The sequence below is a fragment of the Falco punctatus genome (genome assembly GCF_963210335.1).
Source record: "Falco punctatus genome assembly, chromosome: 8".
NCBI lineage: Eukaryota > Metazoa > Chordata > Aves > Falconiformes > Falconidae > Falco > Falco punctatus.
Genome location: NC_137588.1, coordinates 37,188,431 through 37,215,970, shown reverse-complemented (window position 1 = coordinate 37,215,970; position 27,540 = coordinate 37,188,431). Strand labels below are relative to the sequence as shown.

The window sequence follows — 27,540 nt, the reverse complement described above, 5'->3', positions numbered from 1 at the left end:
ATGGAAATACAAACACTGACAGAGTGTGGGCATCTGTTAACTAGCTAGAATAATGGGGCAACTAATCCAAATTCTCCATTAGCAAGGAATGAAGTCCATTTTGACTTCAGAAGTTATTGCTGTTTATTCAGAAAAGCTCTCATCTAGACTACAATTTCACTTTTTTTTCTCTTCCCAAATTGACATTTTATTTCTCCTTTAGTTCATCGGAAACATTTTAGTGACTCTTAATTTATTTAAGATTAAATGTATTTAATTTATTTAACGGGCTATTCTGTGAGATACTGGAAGACAAAGGGAATAGAAGGAGAAAGACTGCTTTAAAGTGTCGCTCTGCTTTACAATGAAAACTTTATCAGATTCCTTATTCTTCACACACTAACTTCCCAACTAAACTAATCTGCAATTCTAATACTTTTCCTTTTTTTCAACAGTCAGGTACTTGCTGCATAGAAATATGCAAGCCTGTTTAATTCCTAATGCCTATTACATCATTTACAGTAATAACAGATAAATAAAGAAGCAAAGGGAGCTCAGCCAGTGGCTTTGTTGGTGGTGCACGAGCCAATATGTTGCTGGAAGCAGCATTTAAATGAGACAGAACAAAGGGAGGTTTTGTGGTGCATAACTCTTCAACTTCGCAGAAATGCCATGATGCTCTGCTGAACTCAGACAAAGCAGCAAATGGTTAATATCTCATCTCCAGGTTATCCAGGCTCTGAGCAATGTGACTGCATTTTACTACCTTGGGATCGTGTTTGGTGAGGATGCTGCAATGGAAGCAAATGAACTGTACAAATCAAAGGAGGGCATCAGAAATAAACTATTAAATTATATTTTATTTCATCCCCCAAGCTATGCTAAAACACCACTGAAACACTCCCACTGTGTCGACAATGAATAAATACTGCAGCACAACTGACCAGCAAGGACTGTGTGAAATTTATCACAGTATTATTAGAATTGTTTAGTCCAATGACATGTGCAGCAACAAAAGAGAGCCTACTATAAAAAAAAAAAATGAAAATTATTAGAGGTTCACAGAGTTGTCTTATATCCACATACAGCCACGTGCAATCCTGTGTGCTTGAACGGAGGAATCTGTGTACGGCCAAATACGTGTACATGTCCTTATGGTTTCTACGGGCCACAGTGCCAGAGAGGTAAGAATGTACTATTTATCATCTTGATAAAGGATTCAGGCTTAAAATATAAACAGCAGCCTATATCATTACCTGCCCCTGCATGAAGTATATCCAGAGACTTTCCTTGCCATAACTCCCTCTGTGCTATTTTGATGTTATAGTCTGTCGTCAATCCGCATTATATTGTTCTTAATGGTATATGTGAAGGAGTAAGCATTTATGATGACATTAATGATAACTAAACAATTAATCTAAAACTGTCTGAAGCCAGTGATATTACTAATTAGCAACTATTCAATTATTCGTTAAAGCATGGCTCTTCATTCATTTTGTGAACTCTATATTGTGCACTTAATGCGTTTCAGAGCCAGATGATAATTTGTCTTCAAATGGGGCTCACAATATCACCTACTTGACCATCCCAGAGGGTAATGGATGGAAGACTTCTACAGAACTTCTTCAGATCCCCGCTCAGAGATCTGTTCAAATATTGCTCTGCCAAACATAGAGGGGGACCTGATTTTGGGTCCCTGTCCTAAAGGGGAGAGCTCTAAGCTAAGGCTAACAGTATCTTGGGCTTCTTGCTCACTCTGTGCTGCAGAAGTCAAATTAATGAATGCTTTAACTACCCATTAGCTCAGGCAGAATAGACAGGAACTTATGTTTAGGACTCAAATACCTGGGAGACCCCTGGTCATTTTTTGAGCATGGCTCTAACAACCCCTCCTGAATCTGGGAATGTAAATACACTCTTTCTACCAAACCTAAACTATTTCAATAAGAAATTTTCTTTTTTCTTTCCCTCATTCTTTTATTTCGTTGGAGTTCCTAGATGAATGCTATTCCAATGCATATTTTTACAAGTGAATGATTCACACACAAAAATCTAATTGCAAATGGAGCTTGCTGGAAGCTCTTTGGTTTTGTGATGCTGGGGGTAAAGGAGAGAATGAAAATGATACAGACTCTGTAATTTGATGCTCATTCTTTTCAGGTTCAACATGGAAGGTGATTTTCAACATCTAGGTGATTTGAAATGTTTATCCTTGTTATGGTTTAGACAGAACTAAAGTTGAAAATGAATATCCACATTTGTAGGATATGGAAGTGATGGAGGAGATAGTGGATGAATGCAGAAGAAAAGCAAAGCCCTTCCTTCTGCTTCATTGAGAAAGGTGGAGAGATAGCACCAAAGCCAAAGCAAAGCCCTTCCTTGTGCTTCATTGAGAAAGGGGGAGAGATAACACCAAAGCCAAGCTAGCAAATATCAAACACCAATCTACAGTGGAAGTGCAGAAGCCCTTGAAGAAGCATTTTAGTTAGAGTGTTAAAAACCCAAGAGATTCTCCAGAATACAGACCACTTAATTGCAGGTATCTAAAAGAGACCCTTAGGTGCTAGGTGTTCTTTCCACAAACAAGGGAGAATCAGGATCTCCAGCTTGGCATCTGCTCAGATCACCCTTTGGAGAGACACCTTCTCTACCCCGATTAAAGAAAAAAGCCCCTGCAGACAGGCCTCCCATCACAGACACCTGAATAAGGAGCCTGAATTTAGGCAACATTGATCCCCTGCGTGATTTTGGTGCACAAAATGTTTGCTTTCCTTTCACTAGCTGTTTGCATCCCCCCTTGTAAGAACGGTGGTCACTGTGTTCGGACCAATGTGTGCTCCTGTACCGAGGGCTACACTGGAAGAAGGTGTCAGAAAAGTAAGTTACAAAATTCTCTTTGCTTTCCAATGTCCTCTGACTCACGAACAGCTTCTCTCCTTGTTGTGCATGTTCAACAGAATATTTAGGCTGCATTTATGCCATGATCTCTTATATTTCTATCAGGACACATTTAGCACTACATTATGTCTAAAATCAACTTGTTATTTAGAATAGCATTAAGTCAAGTCAGTGTTGGGAGTAGAACATTTTACTAGAATCCTCTTTAAGCATTTCAGGCATTCAGAATGAGTAATCCTTCTACTTGGAGATGGATTCATTTTTTTGCATTAAAGATTTTTGGGTGAAAAAGCCAAAGGTAGAGTAGCTGACTGGGATCCTTAAAAATATTAGAACATCATATCTCTAGCTTAATTAAGACAGTTGGTTAATAACACTTCAGCCTTGTCTTTGTTCTTGTCACTGAAAAATCCCTCTTCACCTTGGCATCAGTTTCAATACTCAACTCTTCTATTCTTCTGGGGAAATAGGTTATTTTGGCACTTTGTCAGACTCTATTGCTCAACAAAATCTGTCACCCAGGGAGTTTAGGATATGTATGTGTCCTGGCTTCAGCTAGGACAGAGTTAATTTTCTTCCTAGTAGGTGATCCAGTGTTTTGGATTTAGGATGAGAACAGTGTTGATAACACACTGCTGGTTTAGTTGTTGCCAGGTAATGTTTATATTAAGTCAAGGACTTTTCAGCATCTCATGCCCTGCCGAGCAAGAAGGCTGGAGGGGCAGAAGAAGCTGGGAAGGGACACAGCCAGGACAGATGACCCAAACTGGCCAAAGGGATATTCCATACCATAGAACATTGTGCTTAGTATAGAAACTAGGGGGAAAGCTGGCTGGGCACTGGTCAGCAAGTAGTGAGCAACTGCATTGTGCATCTCTTGCTTTGTATATTCTAATTCTTTTATTCTTATCAGTATCATTATCATTATTACTTCTATTATTGTTTTCTTCCTTTTCTGTCCCATTAAATTGTCTTTATGGCAACCCACAAGTTTGCTCCCTTTTACTCTTCTGATTCTCTCCCCCATCCCGCTGGCAGGGGAGTGAGCGAGTGGCTGTGTGGGGTTTCATTGCCAGCTGAGCTTAAACCCCGACAGTATGTGAAAACTTTTTTTTATTATTATTATTTCTTAACCAGTTTGAAATTGGCAAAAGGGGAGCTGTGAAAACAACCATTCTTGGCAGGAAGAATCTGTATGTTTCCAGAGCACTTTATGTCTCTCGCACACAGAGAAAAAAAAGCTAGTAAAAAATTCCTTCCAGCAACAAAAGCCTTCTCAATCCCCGCACTCCTCTTCTTCAGCAGGCAGAATCGCAATGCACAGTTCTGCCTGGCTGCAAAGTACACAATTGAATAGTCTGTTCTGGCAGGAACAAGCTGGAGGGAAGAAAGGAGGAAAAAACCTTATGCTTGGCATTTTGTTTTTGAGGTTAGGGAACATTAGAAAAGCGCTGTTTCCAGCTTTACGCATACTACCACGTCTCCAGACAGATCAAGGAAAAAAGAGGTGATCACGACTGCAGCCTCACAAAGCACTCCCCTAAATTTTCCAACTGCTACCAACACGCAGCACCACTTTTGAAAAGTTTATGAGGTTTTGTTGCCCAGCTTGGTATAATCTTTTTCCAAGAAGTTTTCTGGTATAATGAAAATGGGGTTTTTCTGCCCAATCTCAGCCTCCATTCTACTTCAACTACCATTATATAGTCTGTTTTATTTAGCCTAGTGTTATAAAAACTTAGATAAAGGACCTGTGTCTGTAGTGAATGAAGAGAAACATGATTAAGTAGAAGGCAAATACTACTATTCACTTACTCTTACTGACCACTGACTGTTAATAGGTAAAAAATGTTGAGTAATGTGTTCCTTTTTCCTTGCTTAAAATCAACTGCACGTGGAATGACTGTCATGAGCCACAGAAAGAAATAGGTTATTCACAAGGTTTTCACACCAAGCCGTGGCTATAACAGCTGTATGTCTTATCACCATTGTCATATGAAATAGCTTCTCTCTTCTTTGCTGGAGGATCCAGGTTTCTACACTTCTCTGGAGCAAAGGACTGCAGGACACATGGCAGAAGAAAGTCTCAGCTGACCTCTGCAAACCTTCTCCCACAAACTAAATGGAGAAAACCAGTACTCCCATCAGCTGGAGGCTTCTCCCAGTCCCATACATCTCAGAGTTCCAATGCAAAAGGCATTTCATACCTTTTTCTAGGCATGATTTTATATCATTTTCAACCAGACATTGACCTGATTGATGGATTGATGAACATATGTGGCATACACTTAAAGGCTACGAGCAATGTAGACACATGCTCCTAACTCTTTTACACATACACACATGAAAAAGTGGAAAAATAAATTCCTAGCATGAAGAAGTTTCACTACTCAACCCCTTTTTCTTAAATAAAACATATAAAAAATACCACAACATCCATTTGATGTTCCAAAAAGAGCTAATATATCATATAGCTCATTCTGTCTCAGTTGCAGTGTCACTAGCAGTATATATATATGTGTATTTATACATTTATCAATTTACTTTTGATAGTCCTGAAGCGACTTGGGCCGCTGACTCTAGATATGAGAGCAGTGCCATGGGTTGTGTGGCTGAGTGCTCAGAAACCCAGCTGGGAGGCGACCCACACAGCGCTTCTGCTGACCTTCCTAGGAAGGGCAGGGCAAGAAGGAATCAGAAAAAAACAGTAAATTTCTACCTTTACAGGGAAGGTTTTCTCTGGATTTGAGCATCTTTTCTGCTTGCTTTTAAGGACCTCACATAACCCAGCTGCACCCTGAGTAGCACAGGGTATTACAAATTGCACTGAAGTGTAATATCCTTACACAAAGAGTAAGGAAAAGAAAGACGTATATGGCAATAGTAAAACTGTAATTAAAGTTTACTGGAAGTTTAGCACTTCAACAGCTTCCATTTGCAAATCACCTGGGCAACATACCACATTTTCCAAGGAACCATGAGAGGTGAACCTGTGGCTCAAATCATGTCTAACCTGGAGCTGCCAGGTTACCCCACACTGAGAAACATGCAGGTGGCTTAGCCAAAATGAGGAGTGGGACAATGCCAAGAAAAACAATTCCTTGTGAATAGTTTTATCGTTATTTTCATTCTTCTTCGCTTTCTGAATATGAATGAGCTGTGTCTTGCATCCTTTTACACTTCTAGTACAGTTTCAAAAACAAGACAGCTTTACCACGTACACTCACGTACTCACTCACACTGAATCTCTAATCTTAGAAATTCTGGGTGGGTGTTATACCTGCCTAATAAAACCTATCAAGATAGAGCAAGTAAACTTAAGACTAAGAAAGGCAAGTCTGAAGAAGTTTCCTACCCATGTATTACATACAGAGCAGCCTCACATTTTTGATCTTTAGTTTGGGAAAATATTTGTGGGTTTGGGAAATTTCCTGTGAACCATAAAAACTGAGAAATAGTCTTTTCAGAAACTGATCTGAACAAAAATATTACCTTCCTGAACCTGCAGTGAATGCTTGAAATTGGCAGTCTTTTCAATTTTGTCATTGTTTATACACAGCAGTACGCAGTTTTTGCACATTTACCTCTGAAACCTACTAATAATCATCTGAACCACTTGAGCAAACCTTCAGATTTCAGCTTTGGTATGCTCCGCAGCAGAGTTTAGAGCAAGGGGAAAATTCCCTGCCATGCACAGCCCTGATTACAGTAGTGATGCTCCAGTTTCCAGGCTCATGGTGCCATAACACACTTCTAGATGACCTCTTTGATGGAGCTACGTGAAGTCAGGGAAGCCAGAAGCACTTGTATGCCCATCTTGGAGATAATTCACACATTAGGGTTGTTCCTAAGGTGTGAATCCAAGTGTCTTGCAATCCAGATGTAAGTAGCAGCTGGTCAAGTGGGACAGACATATGTCCTTGTGATGAGGCAAAAAAATAAGAATAATAAAAGTTGTGGGTGTTTCTCCAGCAATTAAAGCTCAGAAGTACTTCTTTCATCTCAACAGATACCATAAAAATGCACCTTAACATCCACAAGTGAAATAACTGAATAAAGAACTCACTCTAATTGCATAATTATGATAGCAGATTTATGAAGTTTTTTCTAGGTAGAAACAGTGTTTACAGGCAAAGATAAAAATCAGCCAAATCAGGTTTTTGGTCACTTACCTCTTGGATATTTTGGAATGTTTTCCACTGCTTTTAGACATTTCTCTTTCCTTCTTAATATCTCACCTGCACGGACAGAGAAACAAAAGCTTGTTTGCTTTTGGCAGCTGCAGATTCTCAATTGAAGGAGATAATTAAAACTAAAAGCCACAGCAGCCAATCAAAGACAGGTTATTTCTAAACCAAACCCAAACACACTCTTGGATGCCTTAGGATATTCACTTCTATCCCAGTACAGTTTGGCATTTCGGATACTCTCTGCCCGACACCCAAAAATGTGCAGGACAGAGCAGCACCACACCTTTGCCACTGGGGCTTCCTCTTCATTGCCTCCTCAGCGTACAGAGAAAGGCATTCAGCCTGAAAGTTTGTGTTTGTTTTGTACGTAAATAAACATTGTCTCAAAAAAAACCATGTAAATCAACGAGGTCTGATTGGCTGCCAGCTGAAATCGAAGGTTTGCCTGGTGTGCTGGCTGATAAATAAGCACCTGGTGATTATGCAAACCAGACACCCGCACCCAGGATGAGCGGGTGTCAGAGCTGACAGTGAAATGTGCGGTTATGCCTCAGCAATTGTATAACCTCGTATCCTCGCTCGCTACACATTGTTTTCGGTGTAATCAGTCTGGCTGAGTGGAAAGAGGCAAATGCTGGCAGTACCTCAAGATAAAATATATTTCTGAATCAACTTTGCATCAAACAAATGTACTCAGCATTAATACTAAAGAAAAGCTATTCACGTGTGGGTTTAAATTCCCTTTTGAAAAATGTGCCGTTGTAACAACGCTGGCTATCACTCCTGTTCACGAGGCTTTAAAGCAGCATTTACGCCAATTTCTACCACAGCCTTAAAAAAATTATAAACAAAAACTGATTAAGTTTCATTTATTTACGACATGCATTTTCATAGGACTGTTTTACAAACGGCTCTGGAAAAAAGGAAAATAAAAGCTGAGTTTTCTTATGAACGGTTGGAGCAAAGAGAAGGGGTGGGGGGGAAGAAGAGAGATTCACGGGACGACACGTTTATCCCTTCTCCGCTGCTTCTAGCGAGTTCATCTCGGAGCGAAAAGGCAAGCCACAGCTCCCTCTGGAGCTCATCAGCAAGCAAAGGTCACAGGAGAACAGGGCTGAACATCCTCCTCCAGAACAGGAGGCACACCCGCAGCCTGCCCCGTGGCAGGGTACCTGATCGCCCCCCACTTGGCAACCAGCTAGCTGCAGCGTGCCTACGGTTTAAAACAAAGAGCGTGTTTCTGCATGCATCTATTTCATTGCATCAGGCTGAATCCTGCCGACTTTCTATCACATAAATCATCATGCTGACATTGGGACTTTGCAGATTGGATCTCAAAGTTGGTAGATAACTGTCTCTCCATTTCAGTAATTCCTGCAGGCAGGATTTATAGCCAATACACAGTGCACAATATAACTCACGGTCATTCTTCCAGCTCTGCTTGCTCCCTTCCCTCTCCCCCTTCCTTTTTCCTTCCCGGTACCATGAGGACTTTACTTGCATGAGAGCTAGAGGCAAACTAATTGGAAATGTGAACACTGTGTTTCAAAGGCAGTTTTTGCTAAGCAATGTCACATTGTGAAAGTCACCGATTTCCCATATCCCAGCCTTCTCACGTAACGTTTCTGTAGATTACTGCCTTGCCAGCTGCACAAGCAGGAAATTTTACTGCTCAACAAAACAAACTTCTATGGAATTGTCATCTTGACAAGGGGTGATATAGTCTTTGGAATAACTTCAGGGTAGACAGATGGACTTAAGCTCTCTAAAATCAGCCAGTTTACAAAACAGAGGTCCAACGTCCCCTCCTCCACAACTAAGCAGGGAACATTCCACGTATCTCATCTAAATGGATGGAGTAATAGTTTGCATTAGACTTGCTTTTCATATGTCAAGGAAGTGCTTAGAGGCAACAACTATTTGTCTAAGATTTCTGAATAGCCAATATCCTTGGACAGTGGGTGTTTGGAAATAGTTTCTCATAGCAGAGAGACTTGTAAGTTACTGCTAAAAGCATTAGTTTTGCAACAGAAGCAGAAAGATAGGTAGGTTGGCTTGTTGACTGGTTGGTACACGGTCTGGAGACATAGGAAAAGGAAGCACTGGTCTCAGTTCTTACTTGATTTTCCAGCCCATGTAACAGAATAGGTTCATATTAGATGTCATCTTCCTTCCTTAGGCAGGAAATACAACGGAAGACAAAGAAAAAAAAATAAAATCAGGGCTACTGTGGTCTTTCCCATTCAGCTGAACACAAGATGATCCATGCATCTTGCCTGGGGGGAACAGGGAGAGCTCGAACTACCCGGAGAAAAGTCAAACAGGAGACAATGACTCAAGAACAACCTGGTTTGTGGTCTGTTTTCACAGCAGTGCTCTCTGCTCACTTGCAGTAAGGATTTGTGACAAAACCATTAGTTGGCCTTGCTTCAAAGCTGCATTTTGTTCATATAAGTAGCTGATGCATTATTTTAATAGGGGTCTTGAGTACATGCAGTTGTCTAAATTTATTTCACAGGAAGAGAACAAGAACATTTCTGGGTAAGAACTGAATATATATCCTAAATAAACCCAAAAGTCTTATTAATTTTTTATTCATTCCATAAGCAAAACGTTCACAGACTACAGCATGAATTTTACTATAGTAGAAAATCTACGTTTCGAATCAGTATTTCTTTACTTGTTTCTTAAAGGCATTAAAGAAGTGGTAGGTCTGCTGCTGTATGTAGAGACATACAGTACCTAAAAAGGGCAGGGATTCCTGAATTACTGCATTTCTCTTGCAGTGGGCTTCCATGTGAAGATAACTGGTTTTTTTCCACTAATTGATTTAAGAAACCAGGAAGAAAAAAAATGGGGGGGTGGGGGGTGTCGGGGGTGTCTATTTTTAATGAAAATATTTTTTTAATGTCTCTGAAAAAAGGGGCATGGGATCTACCACTTGAAAAGCCCAGAGGACAGCAAATTCTGGAGAATAACATTGCCTATTTAGCCACAAAAACACCTTGGCAAGACAATCCTCTCGAGTATCAATTCCCAAGTAAGCCTTAGGTTACTTTCTAAAAGAGATAATAGCAGAATGACTAACAGATTAGTGCAGTGCCAATGCAGACAGTAACCCTCTTCTGTACGCCCTGACCAGGCTCCCACCTGAGGTCCTCGCTTTCCAGCTGGACCACAGTGGCCTGAGGCTCACCTTCTTGGCTTGAGACCGTGTCTCCCATGCCCCTGCTGTTCTCTTTGGTTACTTTGCCTGAATCTCCCTTTTCCTTTGTACAGATGAAAATAAAGCAAATTGCATCAAGCACAGGCTGAGCCCACTCAGCGCAATGAAAACATGCCTAAATGGCAGGTCATACTGCAAGCACAGAAGCTGCAAAAATAATCAACAGAGGAAAACAACGTATATGAGAACCTTCTTTCACTTCTTAGTCAGGCATGACAAGAAAGCAGCTCAACAGAACAATTTATACACATGCTGCAACGCTTCACTGACCTAATAAAACACAGAGCATTCTTCAATGAAGAGAAAGTGTTACCGAACACAAGACCCTAACAAGATGGGAATATAAGCTGTGCTGAGAGTATACTTCACAATTCCCCACATTAATTATCTACTAACAGTTGCAAAGATGAGAAAAAAAGTTTAGCTATATTCTCTTCAAATTAATAGTGTTGGTATTGGTCTAAAACCAATCACTAAATGAGAAAAAGGTTTTGCTAATGATCTCAAAACACGTGCACCTGCACATGCTTATTTTGTTTATAGTGCCTTTCATTCTGAAAGACGCTGAAATGTTTTGTGGCTATCCAAACATCATACCACTGTATGTCTCAAAAGAGTTTCACTTGACAAGAGATAATGGGCAAAATGAAGATTGGGAGACCTAAAGGGAGAAACGTTTCTGTCCAAGGAGAGCGCCGAGTCCCCTGTCCGTATTGGGGTGACCATCCCTCGTTGGTTTCCACAGCATCCTGAGGTTTAGGAGTCTTGCCTACCATACAGTACCAGGGAATCTTTTGGAGGTACAGATGGAGAGATCAGGATCCTCTTTAAATGGTACCAAAAGTTATCATCTGATGAGAATGACATGACAGCAAATGAGCACAGTACATCACAAACCAACACTCAGAGTTTAGTCCAGCATCTCAGTAATTTTGCCGTACGTTATTATTTTTCCCGTTTTTCCTGAACTAATACCTAAACCAGATTTATTTCCTGCTTTAATGTCTCTAAAAGGCCCCATAGGTATATCAGAGTATGCATCAGAACAAAGAGCAGACATAATTAGGCAAACCACTGGCATTGCACTATCTATATGGTCTACAATTTTTCAGAGCATTTTTTCTTCTCTAATGTGTGCTAGGTCATGCAAACTAACTCATATTGCTATACCCATGTAGTAAAGTGAATATATTATAAATGCAAACTGTCACCACACCCATCACAATTACATTTACAGCTCCCACTGTGTCTTGTAGTAATTTGCTCTCCCGCACTACATCCCTCAGAGGTTTCTACCAAATTATTTTTACTATTCAGAAAGGTAATTTATTGAAGAAATGCTTTGCATCTCTGTCAGAGATATGTGAAGCGAGAAATAGGGATGAGCAAACCTCAAAATGATTGGTAGCTTGATATGGATAAGGATCTAAATTTTAGAAGAACCTTGCACAAAAATTACAAACAATTTTATTACATGACAAGTATTCCTTCCTTTTAAAATTTAATCTGTGGCTATAATTACTGACATTCAGTGGATTGCACATCCGAGGGTACTCTGATAGACCTTAGAGAGAAAGTTATTTCTTTACTTACAAATCCAAATCAACATAGATGAGGAATTTCAGAGAAAAATCAAGCTCTGGAACAACATATGCGCCTAAAACTCAGCATGGGCAGAAGTAGTTTCTTACTGCCCTTGGAGGTAGAAAAAAGGGGACTAGAAATTGCTAGTGTCCCAAATCCATAACATGTTTTTCAGAGATATGTGCATCTGGGACCTTCACAGCAACAGATATATTAGTACATCCATCTCGCTAATGATCTGTTGAGCATCAGTTATACCCTCTAAAGGGGAGAAGGACATTTTTTTACCTCGACTAGTTCCTGCTAGTGTCAGGGCAGTAGAATCCACACAACGGTGCCCTTTGTTAGAAACCCCCTTTTTGGCCAGAACACCCCCATTTTGTGATTCATTTTTTGAAAGGTTTAAAGATCACTCAGCAAGATCAAATCTTTATTTGGAACATAGAAGCATCCAACCAATTGTTTCCTTACTGCAGTCAGGATAATGTTTCATTCGAGCAGCGCTGCTGGGATGCATAATGCATCCAGAGAGATGAGGAACCTTCTTTCCAGTCGAATAATTGAACCGTGCTATTTTTTGAAACTGCTGACCTGACCTCACAGTTCTCGTCCTATGGAAAAGATCAGCAACATCCCTACGTTTTAAGGCTGCAGTCTCATGATTGTGCCGTTCCTGGCACAGACCTTCTGCTGGGTTTTTGTGCTTTATCAATAGGTGATGTATATTACCTATAAACATTGGAAAAGGAGTAGAAGAGCCAGTTTTAACCCAAACCTCACTGCTTTCACATCTATGTGGTTTCTTTTTTGTTCTCAGCTTAAGTTCTGTCATCTGTATTTTCCTGACAAGACCAGTTGGTGTTATTTTTAAATCTGTCCCATGCTCTGCATCCTTACTGTGTCGTATCTCCCCAGCTACAGCTCTTTGTTTTTGAAAATGTCACACCAAATCAAGATAACCCCTAAGAAGAAGGGAGAAGAGGAACATTAAAACAACATGTACACATACAAAACCCAAAACTGCAACTGATCAAGCTTCCTGCTCCTCAAAAGAGGAGTAGAGAAAACAAATCAAAATATGCGCTAGACCCACAGAGAAGCCAGTCCAAAACCAACACCAGCCAGAAATAAAAGCAGTGCCTGTGAATCCCAAATAAATGACAGCACAGGGGTGGTGATTTAAAGGACATGTTGAAGTCTGTATCTACCGGTAGGTGTTCTTTTGGCCGCATTTCTGTGTTCTTTGTTAGCAAGCTATAGCCTGATGCATTACCTTAGCTGGCCCACACAGATGTTACTGCTTGAGGCTATTTTCTCTCATCCCTCCGAATGCAGAATGCATCCGGAAGCAGCTCAATTTTCTTAGGTTCTACAGGGCACAAAAAAAAAACCAACCAAAAACCAAAAAATACCCAAAAAATTTGTCTTGAAAACTACATCTTCTAATCAGCACTGCAGTGTGATGCACTGCCTCAGCAGCAGCGTGGCTTAGGATACATGATGATAAGTAATTGTAATTTTTGCTTCAGAAAAAAATAGTCTGGGCAGTCTTTCTCAGGAGAAGACATTGATGTTCAGCTGTGGCGAGGCATGTTCCTGGAACATTGTACAGGATCCCTTTCTGCCTAGATTTTAGGAGCTTGATTTAATATTCCCTCTGTTTTAACTTTACGAGGCTAGTGATGAAGACTGTCTTATTTCAACAAAACTACAGGCTTTTCACTACTTATTATTACCTACTTCTAGAGAGAGAAGATGTAATGAGTTACTTGCATGAAAAGGTGGCTTAGGTTCAACCTGAAAAGTTTTTGTCTGCTAAACCACAGAAACAGTGGGAGCCTGAGGGAAGTCTCTGACTTCTTTTAATCACTGTAAGATAATCAGCAGATAGTGCTGGCTAATATCGTGACTGTTAGAATAAGAGATTACTCTCGGTTGCTTCTAGCACGTGCAGCCTTGCAAACCATGCCCAGTGCCCAGCTTTGCCCCCAGTCCCTTTGGTTTTCACAGCAGAGATATTTTGCTTGACACTGTATGTTTTAGGGGAACTGTTCCTGTAAATCAACAGCAAGAAGGGCAGGCAAAGGAAGACACTGGAATTGTAGGTGTCCATCACTGGGGCTACGTACACCAGGAGGACCTACTTGACTTTACACACAAAATTCAAGGTGTTGGCTGCTTTTTTTCTTAGAATTTTAATGACCACTGGAAATATTTATTTTGCAGGAAGATTCTTCCCCTTGGCTGACAAAGCAAGAGGTCTGACTATCTTAAAGATGTTAGGGCTGAACAGTTGAACTATGGAGCTCCGTGGAGGTTGATAAAGAGTTGCAAGCAGCACTTCACTGGGTCAAGTCAGCCTAGAGGGGATAAGCTATGAAAAGGGTCACAGGAAATTTTAAGTGATCGTAAGGTCAAAACGCATTAAAGGCATCAAAGAGAAATAGCTGCTGCATAAAACAGAAAACTTAGCGACTTGAGAGTGCCTTTCAGTGCACAGAATTGCGTATATTTTGTATGATGTTCTGTTCAACACCTATGTTTTATCTTAGCACCTTCAGCTGCTTCTTACCTTATCAAAATCAACCCTCACCTGAAATACAACACATAGTCATGCTTTTTCTCTAACCTGCATTATCACCTTCAACACAGGCTTACTTTAACTTACCAGTTTTGGAAAACATAAGATGGAAGTCCTTTCTAGTTTTAAATAGTGGCCTTACAGAATTGTGGTGCATTATAGAACTGAGTAACTATATTGCATATGAAATTATGTGCTTCGGTTCTTACTGAAGAGCACGGAAATGTTGACACTGACAGCAAAGGGGGTGGGACTAAGGGTTTAGTAATACTGAGTGCCGGCAAGCTTGCACCCAGGATGTGTCGATAGTCCAGGACTCTCCCTACCCCCAGCGATGTACCCTACCAGACTGCTACAATGGGAAATAATGTGTTTATATCCGTGTCATTAGGGCTAGTCCCCAAGGCAAGTGGAAACCCTATCAATCTGCCGTTGTCTTTGGGTCAAGATGCCAAGCCTTTTTTAAAGGGAGGGGGGAAAAAAAGAAACGTGAGTCTTTTCAAAGTCACGCCAGTGCCTGGGAGGATTACAATAATTTGATTTGCTCTCCTAGTGTCTGATAATTTATTTAGTTTTCCTGTGAGAGGCTGTAATATTTTTGTTTGCTATTTTGAAATTGGAGCTCCTCCACAGAGGCCAAGGAGTGGGACTAGAAAGGATCCAAACTAGTTATCATCAACAAATGTTGAAGTCTGTCTGATGGGTATTGAGATGGAATTTTATTTAAGCAAGCTAAAGAAAGGGAGAACAAGGTGGAGAAGTCAGACAGGAAAAGGGGAGAGATAACACTGCATTCATTGACATAGAGGTGCTGGTGAATTCCCTAGTAAGAAGAGAAAGTACCTGCCCTGGAGGGCCAGCAGGCAGAATTGCCCTCCCAGTTCAGAACAGTTTTGGTACTTCCCGTAGTTTGCTTTGAATTGAACTCCTTTGGATTTATCACCGATGTGAGAGATGCCATAAGCAATAAACAACACAAAGGAAGTTCACACTGTATTTTCATAGTTACTTGTTCATTTCTAAGGCAGCTGAAAAAAGAGAGAAATAGATCCCAAGTTGAAAGTTTTACTCAGACCTATGTGTTTTACTCAGACTAAGACTGGGCCTCAGCCATTGCTTAAAGTTTTGCTGAATTACAATGCAAATTGAGCAGGAACAAGTTCAGTTATTCACAAACCAAAAACAAAGTTAATGACAAATCAGACTAGTTTCCCTGTAATTGAAGGGTCTGTTGCTCTACAGCCTACAAAACTCTGCTGTCAGTACAAAACAACCAGGAATGCCTTAAAATACAATTGTTTGGATAAGGTTAAAAAAACAGAGGATATGTAAGGAACAAAAATAAATAAGAAATACTCATTTGAACAAGTGCTACTGTGTCCCTAGTTACTTTTTCTTGGCTTTACTTTTTAAGGGGCAGGGGGGAAAGACATTGTCCAAGTTTCATGTGATCTCAAAAACAAACTTATAGATTTTCAACTGATCTTGGAACAGCAGGTTAGCATTGGGGACACCATGGTCTGCAAATATCAAAAAGCGTAAGGTCATTTAAAGTCTAGAACCATGTATTTTGGTTTGGGGTCATCTTTTCTAAATGCTGAGTATCTGAGCTGTTTTATAATCAGAACAGGCAGTCAACACAACACAACTTAAGATTGTGGGTCAGAAGTCCAGTATTGGAGATGTGAGATCAAAAGGGAGAGAAAAAGGAAGAGGGAAAATAAAAAATTAGTCCAGAGTTATGGTTTCCATGACACTTTGAACTCATCTAGGTTTTAACTAGTGGTTGCAGCACTAGTTTTTGATAGTTCAGCAAGAACAATAGATCCCCGTCAGCCTTAGTAAGCAGAGACCAAGACTATAGCATGGATCAGGAGAGGTGGAGAAAGAAGGAAAAAGAGGACGCCAGTTTAAGGGCTTGGATCCAAGCAGCCCTTATGAATGTGGCTAAGTCTGACCTGCCTGAGGGCAGGTCACTATGCTGAGGGATCCAGGAGGCTTGGCACAGCACAAAATGCAAATGTAGCAGCCAACCAAGAGCAGCAATATAGCACTAAAAGTGCCAGTGCAGCAGCATTGGCACTGAATACGCCAGGACACAAAACCCACAAAAGCAATATGTCAATATATCAGAGGAATAATTAGCGAACCTAAATCTACCTATCTAAAAACACTTGATCATATCTAAAAGAGGAACAGAAGGTTATTCTTCCATCAAATAACAGTTGCTTTATTTTTGCATGCTGTTTTTTACTAATCATTCCTATTTTGACGCTCTTTGCAGGATTCCACGTTCTACAGTAAAGGTCGGAGGGGGCTGTGGTAGGTTCAGAGTCCTGTACATGGCAATGACTTGAAAATCAGACTTGCGATAGCATTAGTATTCAAGTTCTGTTCTTACTGCTGATGTGCCAAAACACATCACAACCTTAAGGCTAATAAAGGCACTGTAATGCTACGTCTCAGCTGTCAGCCCCCTCAGTGCCTGCAGGAGCAAGTAGCCTGCGCCCTATTGAGGAAGGGCTAGGTGTGCAGCCGCCACCCGGTTCTGCAAGCATGGAGGACTGGTGCTGATTAGGCAGTTGATAACAAATCGCTGGAAAATCGCACTGTGCCTATGAAGCTTTAAACACGGCAGGAGCCATGTGACACACGTGTTCTCAAGCCTTCATTGTCGGTCTCCTCCTGACTTGACTTTCATGCGCCAGTTTAACCACTTGCTATGTAATATGGCCTTATTGTCTTCTACCCAGTTATCAAATGCCTTCTTCCATGTAAAAGGTAAATCATTCCCACTCCCATCGTAGCAGCACTGCCATGCTTCTAAAGTACACTGCCTCTGATGGGTCCTTCCTACACTTACTGCAATAGGCGAGGAGAAACAGGAGATGAGGCTCTTGGCTATCTGCCTGTGCAATCCACCTATATCAAAGCAGGTTGGGATTGCAGAGGTTTCACTTGCCAGAACAATGAGATTTTACTGTTGAATGTTGTAAAACAGGAGTATTGATAAATGTAGGGCTTAATCCGAGACACAAAAATTAACACTTAGGTTTCTAATGAAATCTAAAAAAAAAAAATAAAATAATGTTTTCCTGCAGTTCAAAGAACAACTTAGCTTTCACATCTTATTTGTATGAAAGAATAAAGTAAAAAGGTAAGTACCTTAACAAATAACGGTGCAAAAAGGCAATGGATGAATGGATCTACTTAGTCTTTATGCTTGGTTGAATGCAAAAAATATTCCCAGAATTATGTGAAAACAATCTATCCTCTTCAAGCCTTTTCTTATCCAAATGAACATCTGAGAGCATGTTTTCCAATCAGTCAAGTGAAAGCTATAACAAGTATTTGGTCTGTCCACAGCTGCCACAGAAAATTTATTTGTTTTACTGAGAATCATTGTAATTAATGCCTCTCTTGTTTTTCTGGTGAGGCAGCTCTTACTGGAGCTTCCCTGAAAGAGCTTCCACACAAGGCACAGCATTTTCCAGAAGGATTTATGGGAGCTATCAAGCCTCTGTGTTTCAGATTCTCAAATCCAAATTACTTTTCCGGGTTTTAATTACAAGCAATTGAACCTTCTGAAAGGAAGCGACTAAGTCCCTAGTAAAGTCTTCCCTCATTTCCCAGCTACCACGTTCTCCCTTTGATGTGTACCTGCAGGTGTCTGTGAGCCCACGTGCATGAACGGAGGGAAATGCGTACGCCCAAACGTCTGCGACTGCCCATCTGGCTGGAGGGGAAAGCACTGTAATAAACGTAAGCACCTCTACTGCCCATCAAACAGATTATTATTACTTAGGCTAGTCAACGTCAATTGTTTTTTAACGTTAAGAGAAGATTACAACATAGCGAATAGAACCTGTTTTGCTACTTCAACAGTTTGAAGAAAACCATTTTAAGCACAGGTAATACAAAATGCTATAAACATTGGATGCTTGCAGAGCAAAAAAGCTGTGTCGGGGAACCCTGGTTCTGCTTCATGCAGCTGTCTGTTATACATCTTGTTATGGAAATTCTTTTTCATAGTACTAAACTTCAAGCATTGATTTTATGTTTCAACAGCTTCACATATTTTGTTAGGTTTTACAGAGAAATGCCATATTTCAAAACACAGAACTATCTAAAGCCTGCTATAAAGCCTCCCAAACTGATATACTCTCAAGGTCACCAGATACATTTTGGTGAATAATTTGGAGCATGATGTGTTCTTACTCTGTAACTCTACCAGATCTGACTACAGTTACATAAAAATGTAATTAAAAAAAAAAAACCTCTCACCCTAAAATATTTTCAAGGAATATTTTTCCTTACGTGGCTATTCATTACCATGATGTTGACAGATAAACTGAATAAATTCATAATCAAGATGACATACTGTATGTAAACCAGATTAAAATATTGGCTTTTTACCCTTTGGGTCCTGACAGTAAATGTGATTTCAGAACCAGTGTTTTGAAATTATAATATTCATATTTTTTTCAGAAATTCTGAAGGAAGCATGTGTATGTCACACATATACACCAAAACATGCATTCTCTCTTTCAGGGTCTCTAAAGAAATAACATAAGCAATAAACCTATCAAACTTTACTATGAGAACCTATTTATTTCTAACACTGAATGCATAGTATGCATATAACACATATGAATATATCATATGGAGAGCATTCTTAGCTGATGGTGAGGCGAGCATTAGAAATAGCAAAGCTCCCCATAGACAGACATCAAAGATCCAGTTCTTAAGGGGAAATAACAAAGAATCCTGAACACTGATTATCTGATGAATAGAATGCATTCTTTACAAATTAGCCATATGGAATAAAACCTAGCAGGTCACCTTTCAAACAGATCTGGAACATCCAGATACATCATGTACCTCTTCTCACTTGCTTCATGTCAATCTGTTCAGCTGTTTGCCTGCAGAAATGCCTGAACGGTGGAGAATGTATAGGTCCAAACATCTGCGAGTGCTCTGAAGGATGGGTAGGAATGCTGTGCCAGACTCGTAAGTGCTGCTTTAATTACTACAGTTTTGTAGTCACACACGTTGCGCTGGAGACCTTTACTCATTAAATTTTCTACTATGTGTATACTGAGTTAGGTTTATGGTTAGACTCTATGATCTTAAAGGTCTTTCCCAACCTAGATGATTTTATTACATGTAAAGGCAACCATAAGATGATTTGTTGTGATGGCTAACAACCATAACAAGTAAGTTAACATCTTATTTGCCAGAACTGTCTTATGCTGCTGGTAGAACTATTACTTCCAGAAACATTTCTGGACTCAACATCAGTGTGAGAGAGACCCGACTCATCTTTTACATGTGTGGATGCTGAGCTCAACATGTCAGACAAAATTAATCGTCTTTAAATGAAATAAATTTAAGGTTAAAAAAAAAAGGGGGGGGGGGGGGGGGGGGGGGGGCACGTCAGGGAGAAAAGGAAACTGAGTAGCTCATTCTGCATACCCAGATGGCATTAAGCACAGAAAGAAATTCTAAGAGTCCAGCCCTGTAAACGCTGTGGGTTCAGAGCGACCACCGAGGTGGCTGGAAGTACTTGCACGTGGAAGGGCTGGAAGATCTGGAATGGGAAGAGACCTGTTATTGTCTGTTACATACAGGGTCACTGCAGTTTGTGTATGTTATTGGCTTTACAGTAAAAGTGCATGAGGAAAATATCAAGGCGTTATCTCCTTTAAAGGGCAATCTTTCTTTCCTCTCACACTTGCAAAGCATAATTACTTATGGAAATCTTTTGTCAGTTAAATCCCAATGGCTGTGTAATTGTTTCTTTGTGCCAGCTGTCTTCTAGTTCAAACACAGTAATGTTTAAAGTTATTTATTAGTTGATGACATATTCTTGCTTCAGTTTTTCTAACTAAATAAACAAACCGTGCTTGTTCCTGTGAAAGGCAAGTAAGGCTTACACTATCATTAACAATTTCTGCTGTCCTACGCGGGCACACAAGCCTAGGGAATATTTTACATATTTATCTAACTTTGAAACTTTGCTCCAAATCCATTCAATTGTTAGTCACTCTGATTTTACTGTTTTTTCGCATGTTTTCACTGTAGTGGGAAGTTAAATCAGTTTTTTGTCCAAAAGGAACTGGCTGAAACTCTTAGGTCCCAGAGCAAAGCCAAATAAACACCAAGCGGTTAGAATTTCTGGGTTTTTTTAAATATAAAAAGAGAAGAGTATTGTCAGAGAGCAGATGGTGAGGTCTTATAACGTTGCTCCGGGGTATTCACAGTGAGGCAGGGAGGAAGCAGGGGAACAAGAAACTCTTCATCCTCACAGATGTTAGGTGTAAAGTTTCACATAGAGTGAAACCTCTGAAAAGAAGTCTGGTTTTGCGTTTTAATGGAAGGCTATTTGCCCAAATCCAGAACTCAGTGGAAAAAATTTATTTATCTATCTGAACGTAAAAAGCCTTCTGAGCACCTCCCTTGCTCAAAGCAGCGCTCACCTTCCCCTCAGCTCTGGCACTGACACAAGCTGCTAGCAGCAGCAGAGGGGACTGTAACCAGCCCCTGGTAACATCATCTTGTTGCTCTTGTGTTACTATGGCCTCTTTCCTACCTCCCAGAAGCACACAAACAGTGGGCCAAATCCACACGCTCTGCCAACGCCAGAGCGTTGCTGGCAAGGAGGCGCTTGGTTCATTACGCTGCTCCTCTGTGCTTCCCCTCTGCACCAAATTACGCACCTCAATTTAAGCTCCCGAGGCTTCCTTGTGTTCATCACCCCCTACTTGCATGTGGATGCATGTGCCCTAATTCTGCACTTTGCCATGGTATCAACAAGAAGGCTGAGAGAGGCCTTGATTTACACCACTTTAACTACAGACTTTGGCTGTTAAACTCAACAACAGACCAAACCATCCACATTATAAGATAAGAAAGTAGCAACCTATTATTCATGCTATTCAAATATTATTTCATAACCTATATTATTCTTATATATTATATTAAAACATTACATATTCTTTTTACATTGCACATGAAATTATTATACTATAAAAATGTAATAATTAATAGATAGTATATTATTAATCTAATTTGTTTCCATTTCATCATGCAAAAATTCCATCTCACTCTGCAAGTAACAATACAGGTGACAACATTTCTCAGCAATCGCTGTACCTCCTCCCATGTCCAGAGGCAAATCGAGCTGGATTGTTTCTCTGGGGCTTTTTCAAGGGTAGGAGGAGGTTCAATAACCCAGCTTCATTCTTTGTTTTCAGCTTGTGCATTCACACAGCTGCCCGTATAGGGGTGGCAGCAATGGAAATGCAGATACAGGTTTCACCTACACACTGAACCTCTTTTCCTCATTAACTTTCTCACACACTTCTAGTAGGGTGACTAAACCAAAGAATCTGTGGAAACTTCCACCACTATTTTCTGGACATTTCTAAGACTCAAAAAATTGTTTCAGTCTTCTATACCGAGATAGCTAGCCAGAGTAGGCCAGTAAGCCAACAAAAAAGACAACGGACAAGTACTGATAAATTATCTTCAACACGTACTTTTGATCTGTCTTTATTAAGAAGTCACAGACTACCTTCATCAGTGCAGTTTCTAACTTACAAAGGCCTAAACCTACCTGGACAGTTCAAGAAGACGTTTGGAGGCAGCAGTAGATATAGCTGCCACAATACAGTCTTTTTTTAAATCTTCTCTCTTCAGTCTTCTGTAAAACCAGAAAAAGCAAAACATGACATTCTCTGCATTTGGGTTCCTAATAATTAATTTAAATACCTACAAGTGCAAATACAGACGTCTCAGATTCTCCTGCCAACTTTCACCAGGAAAAAAGGTCGTAGATCTCTATCACAAGTGATAGTCCAAAATGCTTCAACCTCTCAGCAGACACCACCATTGACAATAACCTAGAACAGATTTTCAGTTCTGTTGCAATGAAGATTGGCAATGTCTAAGTCTGAATAATTTTATGTCTAGAGTATTGTGAAAATGCCTCAGGGAGCAAGAGCAGACTATATTATCAGAAGTAGTTACCACAGGTTGAGGAACTTATTTGGAACAAGTCTGCTACGTTTTGGAGATGCAATCATACAAGCAAAAACTTTGGCTCTTTTGCAACGATGTACAATGTCCATGCAATGCAGTGAATTATTAATTTCTTAATGCTAAATCCAACTCACAATGACATTCCAGAGACATCTGTGCAGGCTGTATTTTTCTTACAGTTTCATCTTTCTCTGGCTACAACTAAATCACAGAATTTCACAAGAGTAAAAGTAGAGACTTTTAGAAGACATTGGTAAGGGATAAAACATAATGGTCATCTTTTATCAGACTGTAAATAAAGAGGTCAGTCAGGAGAGTAGTTTTCCTCCCCATTCATCTGTAACTGAACAGAACAGCTTCCAAAAGAGAATCAGTAAAATAAGTCATTTGTCCCAACAAATCAGGTGTATGGTGGAATACACACATTATCCTTGATAAATACCTGTGACTTTGATGGTCATAGTTTAAGGAGTAACAATCAAGTTTCAGGCTGTATTGCAAATGTAGGGAAATTCCCTTTTGGAAAGACAGGTTAAAAAATGTCGTTTGAAATATTCAACATATCTCAACTACAGAAACCAGCAGCTTTATGGATTAGGCTTCTTCCATTGGAAGCTTTCTCTGTCTGATTCTGTTTTTAACTTTCATGACAGCAGCACAAATATTCCAAAAATTCCCTATCTGAAAACAGAGAAACGGTATCCCAAGATCACCATCTTTTCCCATCAGTGATTTTCTTCCCAATTCGTATGCGATAACCAGTCTAAAGCACCACGCCTGTGGCTTCCCGTTGCCTCCTGTGGGATTAACTCACATCTCTCTTTCTCTTGAGCTAGGCAAGAAACATTAGACCAAAGGAGTGAAGACCTGACAGTACAACCTGATTACCCTGACAGATATAGCCAAAACACAACCCAGTAAAGTCAGAAGGCTTCTGGCCAGGGATATAAGTCTATTGTTTAAGGCTCTGAATTCAGGATCAAGGTATAATTCTAATAATTAATTATAAAGTATAAGAAGGTTATAGTTGTGAAGGATCTTCATCATTAAAATTCATGCTGCTATCTTCTGTTCTAATATTATTGAACCCATACTGGCTCCTCATTGCCCTTCAGAATATCTTCTCTTTATTTGCATGTTATAAGTGTCAAGCTTATAGCCGTATAATTTCCTCAACATTCCTCCTCGTTCTCTCTCTGTGCCTTGAACAACATCTCAGACAGGCTTTCTTCTACCTTTCCTCTGTAACCCTTTCAAACCTTAAAAAAAGAAAAATCTTAAAACAGAATGTAGTTTGCATGCAAATTGTAGCCCTGTTCTTTTAACACCCAGGGATAAATCTCTTTCTATAATGGGCATTTATTGATTATAATTTTAACATAAGCTTAGCTTATTAAATTACTTTCTTTGCTGAATCTGTACAGGATAATGCATACATAGCCCGTGTCATTTTTAGTGTTTAGTGGCTTAGCATCCCTTGTAAATACATTTATGAAATATTCATTTGAACTTCAGCTATGTTATTATCCTCTGTGATTTCAATTCCAATTTTCTTCCAAATGTTTTTTAACTTTTCTCCTAACTGAGCTCTTGTTTTTCTGAGCACTACAGCAGGAAGCAGTGGGTGGAGAGGGAGAGACAGGCAGGTAGCAAAGGATTAAAAAAAAAAGGAAGAAATTTTTCCCTTTTTTTTTCTTATTTGTTTGCATCAACTGAGAATCAAAGAAACCACAGACAGAAAAAAAGCCTGGTACATTATCTAATGCCTGTTCTGCCCATGCATACCAGAACACCCCCAGCTGCTACAGGGGTCCCCAGAAGGGTCCATCTCTCTTTATCTTACCTGTTCTTCTTTTATCCACTACCAAGCTGAAGGGAGAATCAGCTTCCATTTTCCCCTTGCCCAAGTTCCTATCAAATGGATAACAACAATATCATACACATTTCTCTCTCTTCCAGCTTACTATACCGTAGAACAAAACTGATGTCGGCACAGGGAGCCCCTTCCCCCGACAATGCCCTCCCTGTGGGGAAGCATTTTTGTTCCTGTAAACGAAACTCTTAAGATTTTTTCCAGTTCTAAATCTGAGTTCTTTCAGTTTGTGGAGGAGCTGAAGCAGCAGTCGGCAGAGGATGAGCACACTGTTCTAGCCTGAGCGTGATTCCTTTCCTCCTCTGCCCCATCCACACCCAGGATCCAAACCTGGGCCACCCCCTCTCAGAAGCAGCACCAATTCAGAAGTTTGCAGCTGCCCATTCTAGGTCTTGAGTGTTTTGCAACAGACACCCAACAAAGCGAAGTTTGCTTCTTAAAAAAAAAAAAATCTTTTTTCCACAAAACAGTACTTTCTACCTTTTCAAATGCATCACAAATGCATCAACTAGCTTACCTACTGGGAAGGCAAGTTGCTAACAGCAGGTCACTGGAGTCCTACAGTAGATCACCTGGCACAGCTGGCTTTTTAAAAAGGAGCACCTGAAGGTCACCACTATGTGCAGGTCTCTGCATGTCCCTGTTCTGGACATGGTACGGGTCAGTAGTTTTGACACAGCATGAACCCTCACCACCTGACTACTCATAAGAGTAGCAGTTTCCCAAGCTGTTTACAGCCCCTCCTTTTCAAGACATGTATAGAGGCAGTCAGTCTGGCTCTTCTCCTCTGTCCCATAGCCATCAGGCCTGAACTTCCATACACATATTTAGATTTTAATATTCCCTACTCCAGCAAAACCTCAGCCTCCTCAGCGAGTGTTAGCTGCCATGATACCCTGATAGAACAAAAACAATACAAATTCCAGATGTTGTTCAACATCTTGTCACCAGCCTTCCACAGTCACTACAACAATTAGTATAACTCTGAGAATCACATTTGGGTGGCTTAGGCTCCTACCACGTGTTTTCTAAAGAAATTTCACTGGCCTGGTTTATCTCTGAGATTCAGATCGTAATACAAAGAATCTGCATGAGCAAATTGTGTCAAAATCAGAAGTTAGGTCTAACAAACTGAAATTCTGAAATTTGTTCCTTCAGCCCCCGAATTAGTTGCTTTTCTGTGAAAAAGACATCCTTATAGGGATACATTAAACTCTTTCAAATCTGATGAAACACTTTGCTTCATGATGAAGAAGATAGTATCAGAACATAGACATGTGTCTACTCTATTTTCAGGTCTGTCTGAATGGTGCATGGTTTGCAGCTTCCTATATGCCTCTGCCACGCAAGAAAATATAAGAAGCCACTTACTGATTCTGTGTAGATTCTGACATCTGACTAGTTTCGAAGGCATTTAGGTTTGACTGCCTGTAACCAGGATACAATATTCTGGCAATATTTATAGAAGGTTTAATTCATGAGATCTAATTAAAATACTATGACATGTGTGTTCTTCTTGAATTGGTGCCCTATGAGTTGGTTGTTCTCTTTCCTCTATGCCAAAACAACATCAAAACAATATAAACTGCTAATGAGGATGAAGAAGTGGCTGAAATTTTGCTAATTCAATTGATGATATTTCTTCTCAACAAAAAAACCAACAAAAAAAAAACCAAAAAACAAACACTGATTCTTTTATTAACAGAATGTCTTCAAACAGATGGGCCTGTATAAGTACCCTGGTACTCTAGATAAGATAAAAAAGATTTTCTGATTCCTTTTTACTTGGGATAAGCAGCTCATTACTGATTCTGTGGGACCATGAAATTACATATTCTTGTGCCCGGGTTTCCAGAGCTGTAAAGTGTGCAGGTCACCAAATTCTCCCTTTTGTTTATTGTGATAACATCACCTTTAAGAGTACTTATTTAATATATCTCCTCAAGTCAAGAATGGAACTTTTAACAGGTAGGGGGTTTCTTTCTATTGGAACAAAAGAAAATCAATTTGGCAAAATCTGACCCCACTATCAATGCCCAGAACTGTATCCTGGCTTTCAAAATTAGGCCTTGCACTGATCCATTTCCAACTGAGCCAGGGCAATTCCTTTGGCACAGTCTTCTTTTTCCCCATCATTGGGGAAAAAAGGAAAAAATAAAGAAAACTGTAAACCTAACAGACACATAGGCATGAAAAAGCCTATGGCAAACCATCTGTAATGCCTCAATACTTTTTTTATTTATTTTCCTTTTCTCCATCATATGAAACTGCAGAACCTTAATATATTTTCTCACAACGTTTTCAAAAGCATCTAAATACTACCTTTCTAATTACAAGACTTAGAATAAGTATATTTCTAAACAACTTTATCTTTCATTTGTAGCACTTTGTGAGCAAAAATGTCTATTTGGAAGCAGGTGCATAAGACCAAATGTCTGTGCTTGCAGAAGCGGCTATACTGGTTCGGCATGTGAAAAGAAGGTAAGGTCCAAAAGCACTGTTACGGTAAGGACAAAAATAATCAAATGTAACTAAAATCGTTTACAGAAAAATGGATTAAAGTCTTGTTAACCTTATGAAAGATTTAAATAAGGTTATAAAATATTTTAAAGGAAGTTTAATGACTGCTCATCTGCCAAAATAACCCTGTATGCAAGTCTGTGCACAACTTTCCCTTAAGGAACGATTTAATACTTCAACATAAAACCCACAAAAGCTGTGTCTATTCTGGTAGTTAAGGTCATCCTCAATACAGTGCTGCTGCCCAAATCCACTAACCACCTGCACAAAAAACTCTGGATAAAAATAGCTGGTTGTAGTCCAGCCCAAGCCTAGAAGCTTTTCTGGGTTGCAAGGGCAACCTGCTCCTCTCCACGAAACACCCCTTCCCTTCTCAACTTTGCCACTTGTTCACAATGTGAAACCTTAGGCCTCGTACCCAGGAGGTATGCCAGTACTCACTGCTCTTGTTCATTCCTTCTCCAGTCCAGTTTCTGATGTCCACAGATACCTTCTTTATCTTGCTGAGCTTGACCTCAAGCTCTACATCAAACACCACCACAAACATATCCAAAAGTGGCAAAACACCAAAACAATTCTCCTGGTCCAAGAGGGGTCACCATGCTCCTCCAAGTAACTTTATAAGAGGCTTTTTTCCAAGATGAAC

At 40.0% G+C, this 27,540-nt stretch overlaps 1 protein-coding gene across 1 annotated transcript in view; it reads left to right on the top strand.

Annotated features, from left to right (window-relative positions):
* Positions 1-27,260, top strand: part of LOC308068683 (von Willebrand factor D and EGF domain-containing protein-like) — a 194,864-nt gene extending 167,604 nt beyond the window's left edge. Inside the window, exons 24-28 of the mRNA XM_080399690.1 lie at positions 1,068-1,163; positions 2,761-2,856; positions 18,125-18,220; positions 19,373-19,468; positions 26,758-27,260. Of these exons, the coding sequence (XP_080255816.1) occupies positions 1,068-1,163; positions 2,761-2,856; positions 18,125-18,220; positions 19,373-19,468; positions 26,758-26,909 (536 nt within the window). The 3' untranslated portion in view covers positions 26,910-27,260. The remainder of the gene's footprint in view (positions 1-1,067; positions 1,164-2,760; positions 2,857-18,124; positions 18,221-19,372; positions 19,469-26,757) is intronic.
* The last annotated feature ends 280 nt before the right edge of the window (positions 27,261-27,540 follow it).